Source organism: Polypterus senegalus, chromosome 18, assembly GCF_016835505.1.
Source record: "Polypterus senegalus isolate Bchr_013 chromosome 18, ASM1683550v1, whole genome shotgun sequence".
Taxonomy (NCBI): Eukaryota; Metazoa; Chordata; class Cladistia; order Polypteriformes; family Polypteridae; genus Polypterus; species Polypterus senegalus.
Window position 1 is genome coordinate 85,562,352 of NC_053171.1, and position 11,037 is coordinate 85,573,388.

General features: G+C 37.2%; 1 protein-coding gene across 1 annotated transcript in view; it reads right to left on the minus strand.

Moving 5' to 3' along the window:
• The window catches only part of ppp2r3c (protein phosphatase 2, regulatory subunit B'', gamma), a 32,925-nt gene extending 26,864 nt beyond the window's left edge, over window positions 1-6,061 (minus strand). Inside the window, exons 1-4 of the mRNA XM_039741624.1 lie at window positions 5,829-6,061; window positions 4,552-4,676; window positions 3,950-4,054; window positions 1,626-1,738 (exon numbers count right to left, since the gene is read on the minus strand). Coding sequence (XP_039597558.1) covers window positions 1,626-1,738; window positions 3,950-4,054; window positions 4,552-4,676; window positions 5,829-5,877 — 392 coding nt within the window. The 5' untranslated portion in view covers window positions 5,878-6,061. The remainder of the gene's footprint in view (window positions 1-1,625; window positions 1,739-3,949; window positions 4,055-4,551; window positions 4,677-5,828) is intronic.
• Between the last annotated feature and the right edge of the window lie 4,976 nt (window positions 6,062-11,037).

Consider the following 11,037-nt stretch of genomic DNA (forward strand, 5'->3'; position numbering starts at 1 on the left):
CTTATGCTTGAACATGGTGTTCGTTATGGACAATCCATGACGAGCACAGAAGTCCAATAACAAAACACCGCTCGGGTTCAGATCGGGGGGGCCATTCCTCCCAATCACGCCCTTCCAGGTCTCACTGTCATTGCCCACGTGAGCATTGAAGTCTCCCAGCAAAACGAGGGAATCCCCAGAAGGTATGCCCTCTAGCAACCCTCCAGAGACTCCAAAAAGGGTGGATACTCCAAACTGCTGTTCGGCGCATACGCACAAACAACAGTCAGGACCCTTCCCCCACCCGGCGGAGGGAGGCCACCCTCTCGTCCACCGGGGTAAACCCCAACGCACAGGCTCCAAGTCGGGGGGCAATAAGTATGCCCACACCTGCTCGGCGTCTCTCACCGGGGGCAACTCCAGAGTGGTAGAGAGTCCAGCCCCTCTCAAGAAGATTGGTTCCAGAGTCCAAGCTGTGCGTCGAGGTGAGTCCGACTATATCTAGCGGAACCTCTCGACCTCGCGCACTAGCTCAGGCTCCTTCCCCTTCAGAGAGGTGACATTCCACGTCCCAAGAGCCAGTTTCTGTAGCCGAGGATCAGACCGCCAAGGTCCCCGCCTTCGGCCACCACCCAACTCACACTGCACCCAACCTCCTTGGCCCCTCCCATAGGTGGTGAGCCCATGGGGAGGATGTTAACATGGGTCCTCCTCCCCATGGGCTTCATGTCTAGAGGGCTCTAATAATGTTAACAGTGTGGGAGAGTTTATAAGGGCTTAAAATATATAAAAATAACCATACAAACATATGGTTTCTACTTCGCGGATTTTCATCTATTGTGGGGGGTTCTGGAACGCAACCCCCGCGATCGAGGAGGGATTACTGTAGTGGCTTTTGGAAAACCTTCCAAGGATTTGACACGATGCTGCTCACTACAGACAACACCTATTTGCCCACAGGCTTGTAGCTACACATTTCACATTGTAGAGGTCAACAGTTACAGATGATACAGAGGAACACTGTGAACTGGCAGGACCTGGTGTTTTGCAAGGCATACCTGATCTCAAATATAAATTCAGGGACTTTACAGGAAACTGTTTAAAGCTCTGGTTTAAAAGGCCAACCACTACCACTGCCAGATTGTGTCCAGTGTTGTTAAATTACTCTAAATCTACATTACCTCAGATCAGTCAGGTGATGGCAAGCACTATAGATTTAGACTATCACAAAAACACAAACAAAATAAATGACATCATGAAATGGCAGACTGGTGTGAAGTGAACAAAAAAATCTGGACAGAACACAGGTTTTAAATTAGGGTTTAGAAAATGTTATGGTAAACAGACCATCCCTCACAAAAGCACTTTATGGTAATATAGGCAGATTTCTATATCAAAGTGGTAATTAATATACCATTTATAAGTTACATCATAATGGGTACAGTGGTGGGCTGGCACCCTCCCCGAGGTTTGTTTCCTGTGTTGGCTCCAGCAGACCCCCGTGACCCTATAGTTAGGCTATAGTGGGTTGGATAATGGATGGATCATAATGGGTAAGTCTTTAGAGATGGTTTGGCTTGCAAGATGAAGTTAGTGTACCATTAACAGTTGTTGCCACAGCAGAAACCAATACTATATTTACTTACTTAATTTTAGGTTCTGATTTTTCACCAACTATTAAGAAATTACTATAGTTAATCATGGCTTCTTCTCCAGTCATAGGTGGTGTCTGGTGTTTATCCAGAAGGAACCACAAATTCTAAATAAAAGAAAATATTAATTATTAGAAAATCATATTTACTGAGTTAATATATATTACATTATTGTATTTCAAAATACAGCATAAACAATCATTATAATAATTTTAAAGTAATTACAACTACTCTAGAGTAAGCGTACACAGTTCCTTGAAAAAATATTTAACCCTCAATACTATTTTGATACACTGTTGTCATCTGTTATCATTTTCTGATTGATTCAATTAAGATTTTGTGCTTAATGATTTACAAAGCTTAAAGTAACAATTTTTACAAAATACAATCCAGAAAACATCACATTAAAAAAAAATATTATTCATGCACCCTTAATCTGCCAAAATATTTTACCTCAACATGTCAAATAAACTGTTATTGGGCTCAAACTGTGTGAAATTAGTAGCTCAGATGCTAGATGAGAGGAAAAATAAACACTATATCTCTATAAGATCTTTCACCATAAGAGAAATGTAAAACAAATAAACTTAAATTCCACACAAAATCATCCTAAGTAAGCCAGAGATCCAAGTGTACAGTATACACTACAAAACACATTTCTAAGACACTGAATATCCCTTGCTGCTCAGTGCCACCTAAGGAACATAACTGAAAAAATACAAAATTAACAACACTACTTAGATTTAGCCATCCTACTAAGAGAAGCTAGTGGAAGACCAGATCTAGCACAGAATAGGTTACAGAGTAGATGACATTAAAGTTGTTGATCATGGATCAGCTAAAAAGCATTCCAAGTCAAAGACCTTTATGGGAGAGTGGCACGGAAAAAGCTTGTCTACAGAATGTTTGCAAAATGTCTCCTAATGATATCTAAGGGAAAGTCTTGCGGTCTCATGAGAATAATAATGTGGGACTTTCTGGCCTGAATAGTTAGTAGTGTTTATGTGTGTGATGCAAATCTACACAGTGTACCACCCAAGTTATGCCATCCTGGTTTTAGTCCATGATTGGCATATTTTGTTATGAAGATACTGTTCAGTGGCAGAGACTGAGAGTATTGGCATGACTTGCATACAGATGAATAGAACATTGTAGTATATTATACAACAATCAGGATGATGCATCACAGGAATACCAAAATGGAGGACTTTTCACAAGCCAAATAAGTATAAACATGAAACCAGCAACAGGCAAAAATCATGCAACAGTAACCAGTGACAGTGACCAACATTCATTATTCTTTTTTTTCTTGATCCTACCGAAGAACCCAAAAAGCCAAACTGGATATTCACTCACATATTCTGACTAATTTATGGTTTTACTGGATTCAAAAGGTACCACATGAGAGGTTGGGCATCAAAGTAAAACAAGTGGGAGTTCAAGGCGTTGTGGGTAGATGAATGCAAAACTGGCTCAGACAAAGGAAGAAGAGAGTGCAAGAAACCCTATCAATATTGGCTGACATTAAGAGTGGTGTTCCACAGGGGTCAGTGCTTGGGCTGCTGCTATTTTTTAATTTATGATAAATGATTTGAATAGGTAAAAAGGCTGGTTAAGTTTGCAGGTGACACCAAGCTAGGTGGATTGGCAGATATTCTGAAATCCAGTGAGTCATCACAGTGGGACTTGGACAACATACTGGCTTGGGCAGATTTATGGCAGATGAAATTTAATGTAAATGTAGCAAGTAAAAATGTTAGGCTTGCATACACAATGGGAGGTCTGAAAATCAAAAGTACACCTTATGAGAAAGACTTAGGAGTCACAGTGGATTCAACACTATCAATGTCCAGAGAGTGTTCGGAAGCCATTAAGAAGGCTAACAGAATATTAGATTGAATAGCAAAATGTGTAGAGTACAATCACAAAGAGGTTATGCTCAAAGTTTATAATGCACTGGTTAGACCTCGTCTGGAGTACTGTGTACAGTTTTGATCTCTAGACTACAAAAAAGACAAAGCAGTGCTGGAAAAAGTCCACAGAAGAACTGGGCCGATTCCAGGACTACATGCATACATACATACATATACAAAAATTCAAACAAAATGTTTTTAATGATGGGAAATTGATAAATGATCTCACTGTGAACTCTGAACTACATCTTTTATGATCAGGCCACATGTTTCCATTATTGTGGCAGATGATTACAAGAGACATCCCTGTCAAATGCATGGAGACGGAAAGTTAATATCACCAGCTGCTGTGGGAAATGTTGTCATTTCACTAACAAAAAAGAATTTTAAATAGTAATGCTTTGCCTGCAACTCTTCGTTATCCAAAAGCTCTCTGCTCTTCCTTTGTAAAGAAACTGCTCTTGTTTCTTCTCGTAATTTCTGTAGCAAATATTCTTCCTCTGTTGGCAGCTTAAAACAAAAACACAGGTAAGACATAAAATATTTTTAGTATAAAATCACAAAAACTAGAAAATATCTAACATAGCAATTACAAGGAGTAAAAAAAAAAATATAGATGACCAAACAAAATTACACCAGCAACTTATTCATAATTATTAACAATGTTTAATTATTTTAAAGGCAAATATGATTCTGCTGCATTTTCCATAAAGAAAAATTCTGTAACTGGAAAAATATCCAATGAATGAGTGCGAGAAAAAAAAGTATGTTTTTATATATAAATGTTTATTTTCAAAAAGCAAAACAGTACAATGGCATACAACAAACAAATAATAACAATATAACAGATACAAGATAAAACTCATTTTTAATAAGATGTAATTCTCTAAACAACAAAGAAAAAATTGTTCAGAGTCTATTCTTTTTAAAGAGCATTTTACAAAAGACAATGAATAAGCAAGAAATACAAATATGATTCTGAAACTGCACTTAACTAAATTACTTACTCTGTAATAAAATTTGGGTATAACTTTATAGGAATGCTTATCTTTCCCTCCACTTTTCCATTCTGTGTAATATTTAGTAAATAATTCCATTTCTTCGTCATTCTTTTCAGGATCCATTTTTTCAGCTGGAAAATATAACAGCAGCACACAAAACTGTCTTTATTACTTTCAACATGTGATTTTGAATTTACAAAATAAATAATGTGCTTCTTGCTCTGTAATGCATAGCCAACCACATTATGCGATTCCTACCTTGTGCCCAGTTCTGCCCGATGGGCTCTTTTCCCACAAACATATACCTGAAGTTAGGAGATGGATGGACAGTATGGCCTTGTTTTTTTAACAATGCCCATGCATTTTCCTTGTAGGAGTACTCTTTTCTCCCAATTCAGAAACTGACTCCCTTTCTGATGTAGGTCTCTATATATATATATATATATAACAACATCAACATTTATTTATATAGCACATTTTCATACAAACAGTAGCTCAAAGTGCTTTACATAATAAAGAATAGAAAAATAAAAGACACAATATCCTGTCATGGAGCATTCAGGTTCCGGCTACAACAAAATGTTTGAGCTAAACTTCAGATCCTGGTCCGAGTTCTGCGGTGTGAATTTTACATGTTCTTATAATGTCAAAGATTAAGTCTAAATGGAACTAATGTATATTACAAGTATGGTAGGTAATGGCTCCCTTAAACCGTTACTTGCATAAGCAAACAAAAATGGGTTGATGGATGAAAGCATTCGAGGAAATTCCTAAGGATCATATCACAGCTCATGCTATTCTGTCTGCGGTAGTTATTGATGCTATAAGCAGATAAAAGAAATGTCAAAATCCAGATCATCTGTACAACTAAGAGTTATTCATTTCTTATGAGGCACAAGCAGAATAACCAGATCCAGGGGTGAATTTCAATCCACGAGGTTAAGTATAAGGATTTCAAGATTTACAAATCACCCTGAAACAACGCCAAACACTTCCTACACTTTCCCATTTCGGTTTACATATGACGAGCTCAACGTCTGTTATTGCTTTGAAATATAGTACAACTATGGCAGGCAGAAGATTCACAAAGCACCTCTAAACACACAGTCGTAACAAAAGCATATAATGTGAAATAAATTAACATGCAATAATAAATTACATATTTTACAGTTCTCCTGTTATGAAGCCTAACACCCCTTGCTCCTCTTCTGATATAGGTCCCAATCGGAGCAGATTATTCACTAGAGCTGTTTTTACTACAATCATAATAATCACTCGATTACCTTTCCCAGAAGTCTCTATCCTACTTTTCAGTTTCTTTTTCCAATCCATGATCCTTTTAAAGCCAATCTTCACAACGTTTTCACGAACTTCTCATCCTCCCATAATGTCGCCCCGGCGCTTCTCTGTTGCCAAAGCCCCGATCTGAAAGACAATTGGCAGTCATCTAACTAATGGGCGTGACATTTACGTCACGCCTCCGAGAACGTTCTTGTAACTCAAAGTCTGCACAGATTTTGAAGTTCATTGAGTTCTGTGTACATGCAGGAGCCAATCATCTCCAAGAGCCACGCGTCTCTACCTATGTCTTTCCGCAGAGGTCGCTGTCGCTACCCGGTCTGCGTGCCTACCCGATTTGCGCGCGCAAGCGTATTGAAAGCCTAACATGCCGTAAAGTGTTCACGCATGCGTTAAACAAATTGGACAGCACCGTAAAGTGTGTGATGACGTAGCGTTTCAATACGCACGCGCATGCAGATCGGGCCGGCAACGGGAACCAGGTAGTGACACACACCACATGCGCTTAATGAAAAAAACATTAAAAACAAAAAAAAAAAATAAAAATCACTTTACGGCACGACCCGATCTGAACTGTGCATGGAGCACAATTTGACATTACGGTTTATTCATTTTAGTTCTACATTAGTTGACCATAATGAAAATATTCATTCTGCAAAATAAACGAAGCAGCCTTTGTGGCGTAAAGTTGATGTCCAATGTTTAATCGCCGTAAGTGGAAGCTTAGGTGTGCACACCTGATTAGCCCCAATTAGGGCGAACTACACGCTATGTACTCTTTGTATTATTTGGCAGGTACTAATATATATGTATGTATATATATATATATATATATATATTATATAAAATATGTAGTGTTTTTAGATAGATAGATACTTTATTAATCCCAAGGGGAAATTCACAAGTGTAACAATCCATGTCAAATAGTAAAAATGTGTAAAAGTGTCCAGGGAGCAATTCCACATAAAAAAGGTGGTAGGAGTGATCAATGAAATAGAGAAAAATAGAGATAAAAAGGTAAAAAGATAAAGTCATATACGGAGCTGCTGGAAAGGCTGCCACTCGGATGCGGCGCCGGAAATGTAATTTATTTTCCCACTCACGTAATAAATCATATAAAGTTTCCTTTCCTTTTGATCTATTGTTGCAATTTCCCTCTTATGTGCAAATTGTGTTTGTTTAAAAATATCTTTAGACATCAATTATTATTAATAAAATTGTCATTTGTCTTAAGGCATCAGGTTTACAAAACCTAATGTATCCAACCAGTTTTATAGAAATATATGGTCCTTTTTCAAAAAAAGAAAAGAATTAACACTGTGTTACATTTCATTGTGCTGACTGTCCCTGTCCTTAGTGTTAACTGTGACTGTCCACTTGTTAAAATTCTTTAATTCGTTCTCAGTTCTGCAATCAGGTCAGATGCTGAAGATATCAAGAGCATAAAGCCACCGGTTCAAGTCCACATTTATTCCAATGACTATTAATCTTACAGAGAAGTTTAACTTTATATCCACAGACTAAAATTAAGGAAGTGCGCTGTTATCACTTGAATCAACCTATTTGATCTATTATTTTTTTACATTAAGTGCTTGTTGCTGTAGTTCATATTTGTAATACATTTGTTCTTAATGATGTGTTTTTAATGTTATTTCAAGGCGTCTCTGTAAAACCCGCTGAGAAACAAACTTACTTATTAATATAATAAAACTGAACTGAATTTAACAGCTGTAAAATAAAATATTCTCCACTAACTGCGCAGAATTTAAACAGCATGAAGTAGTTCAGTTTATGATGAACACCATGTGGATGGATTGCAGTGATATTCATTCTTACAAGTTTAATCAACATAACACAGCGCGGTTTGTGTGCAGACTCCTCATCTCGTGTGAATTGTTTTATTCACCCATATTGACACAGAGCCAGTTCATTTTTATAACTTTGAAAAAAGGAAATACAATACACTTATAGTACATTTTTATTGAAGGAATAAATGGTATGTTTAAAAATAAAAGTGAAAGATCTGTGAACAATGTTTCTCAAAAACAAATTATACACACACCCATATTTATATATATATTATGAGTAGAAAATTCAGTAATCATAAAGATGTATAAATGATAAATGCATTTAACTAGAACACAACTACAATGAAAATGGCCAACAATGGGTGGTGTTAAAAACTATTGGGGAAGGAGAACACAAATATATTTACAGATTTTTTACCTTAGTATTAAAAAAAAAAATGTTAGCCAAGGTTTTGAACACAATAAAAGTGAATCATTAAAATTGTCAAAAAATTCTATTTTAGCTTTATGAACAAGATGCTACTCAGAGTCAGAGTTCTTATCCAGCAATATTCCATAAAAATTCTGTTCTATTTAAACTGACATTTTTCCTGATCTGTCCCTTAACATTTGTTCACTAATAACATTTCTATATCACCTTTGCTTACAAGTGCAGCTCAAATTGCTCCACAAAAATATACAGTTACAAAGAAAACTGAAGGCATTATAAAAGTAAATGAGAAGCAAATGGAGGGGTCCTTGTCCTTTGTAATAAATACACTGCCTGGTCAAATGGCTGGGGACAAAGACAAACTTGCAGCCTTCAAGGACACTGGAGATAATAAACCTCTGGGGGTCCCAAGCCAAAGCCCACACAGACCCCCTCTGCACATCCCGGCATACATGATTGTGGCCGTCTCAGTCCAATCACAATTCCATTTCAGGACGTCTTGTGAACTTTTCTTCTGTCACAGGAAGTTGGATTTGATTTAACAGACGGTGGAGACGCAGGGGCACCATTGGAATAAACTGGGAAAAACAACAGAGAAAACAGCAGAGGTTAGTGCCCAGTGCAGAGCTTACAAAGTGTACACAGTACCATTTCTAATCTATTACAACCAATGCAAGTAACTAAGAAAAAGCCAAATTAGAAAAGTGGGCTTGTTGAAGTTTTTTGAAATGCTTGACATTTGTAGCCTGGCACTTCTCTATTGGCAAAGCACTCCAGATTTTGTTGTACAAGTACAGAAAGCTGCTGGTTTTTATGGTTGATCTTGGAATAAAAAGCAAAGCAACGTTTGAGAAAAGAAATGTTGGGAGCAGACACTCGAAAAAACAGGCAGGGTCTAAAATACTCAAAGCCTTCTAATTATTTAATAGAACCTTAAAACCAATTCTAAGTGAGACAGACGGCCAATGTAATGAGACCGAGACAAAAAGGCCAATACCTCGTGATCACTTGGCAAAGGCACAGCACATCAGACCAGAGATTGAGATGGAAGATTCTAGAAGTGTCAGGAGAGCCAGCCGCTACTTCAACATGGCACACATCTCTCCGTCCTTCTTCTTTAACTGCTGCCCCATAACACGACGGACTCTTCTACTTCACTGTAACTGTTAAAACATCAACACAGTAGATATTCACTCACAGAGTTCAAACATTAATAAAGTGTACTCTCACTTCTTATTCTGCCTCCTTTCTTGGTTCACCTGTAGATCAATTATTTCCAAAGTAAACCATCACAATAGATAAAGGTCTGCTTAGAGTAAAGTCTAACTAATAATATTATTCTTAATTGTGTTTTTTTTGTTGGATTTTGAAAGAACCCCAACTTAACTGTCATTATATGTAACATCGTTTTTTCCTTTTACATTACGCATACAGTAGACAGTAGACATTGTGTTATAATCTCTGTATATCTGAACTTCTAATGTGTTGTGCTCAGGTGTCAGTACTTACATGAAAACATCTTTGTTTTTCACTCCTGCCTTAGTTTTGTATTAATTTAAAATTAAGTCTCGGTTCTTTCAAAATCCAACAACAAAGCACAGTAACTTAAGAACATAAATGTTATTTTGCAAAACAGAACAATATCTCTGTTTAGTGACTGCTGGGACTGATGCACCTCAGTCTCTGTGTTTGTGAGGATTTACACTCTGAGGCTTTCTGTCTAAAATTAAAAAGCTGTGTTAGTTACTGGACAGAGTGAGCAGACATACAGTACAGTATTCAAGGCAGCAAAATATTACCAATCAAGTAATAAATATGGGGAGGCTTTGCAGGAATTGTGCACAAATTACTTTTGAAACTGGAAGCCTCAGTAGTCTTACCTGTAGAAATAGCAAATCTAACATGAACTGCACATCATCTCGAACTGGAAATCTTAAAAACAGAACAAACGTTGTGTCTCAGAATTCGGGTACACTGGCATCTGTTCAGCGACATGGAAAGCTGGTTACCACCTGGCATCCTGAAGGGTCAAGAAAAAAAATACAATAAAGGGGCATTGTACTTCTAACTGCAGCAATAAGAAAGAAGTTCTCTCTAAGGAGCAAGGCTCCTCCATTATATTCAGTTAATTAAGCGTATAACACGTGACAACAGCAGGTGCCCAGCCTGTCACTGTGCCACATCAGACGCACACCACACTTCTCTGATGGCTTTGGATATAAATTTTAAAATTGCCTGTATTCAACCATGGAATTTTTTTCTACTAAATAAGGTTAAAGAAATTAACAATTTGTTATGCTATTATCCGCATCCTGCTTTCTTGTAAAAACTTAGTTGTTGCTACTCTTGTATGTAATATAGCCTTCATCATTATAATTTGTTAACTTTATTATGGAAAAACTATTGCATTGATGTAATCTGATATCAACATAATTAAAACAAAAAGGCTTTGGAGGGCACACTTTACACCAGTCGAGTGTTAGACGTGCACTCCTAATTCTATTCCTAATTCGACACCTCGATTACATTGTTTTGCTTAATTATTAGCACGCCGTTCGCTCTTTAATATAAAAAATGTGGACAAATGTTAAAAGAAACACATCACCAAATGCTAATAGGGCGTTACGAAATAAATGACATACATCTATTAATCCATTAACCCAAACACGGAAAATGCTGTGATTTTTACGATTAAACCACGAGATTACAAAGTGGTTTAACTAAAAGTGATGTACTTACAAAAAGCTGTAGATGGCCATTATAAAGTTCACAGACACACGTCGCATTTCATTTCGCTCCCTCTTCATTCGACTGGAGTTAAATTTTTCAGGCGACATATCTTCCATGACGTTATAAAATTCAAAAGTTGCCATCTTTTCCAGTAACAAGTCCCCTTACAGACGGAGTTAAACGACAACACAAAAATGACTCGCAAGTACAAATCAAACCTGACGC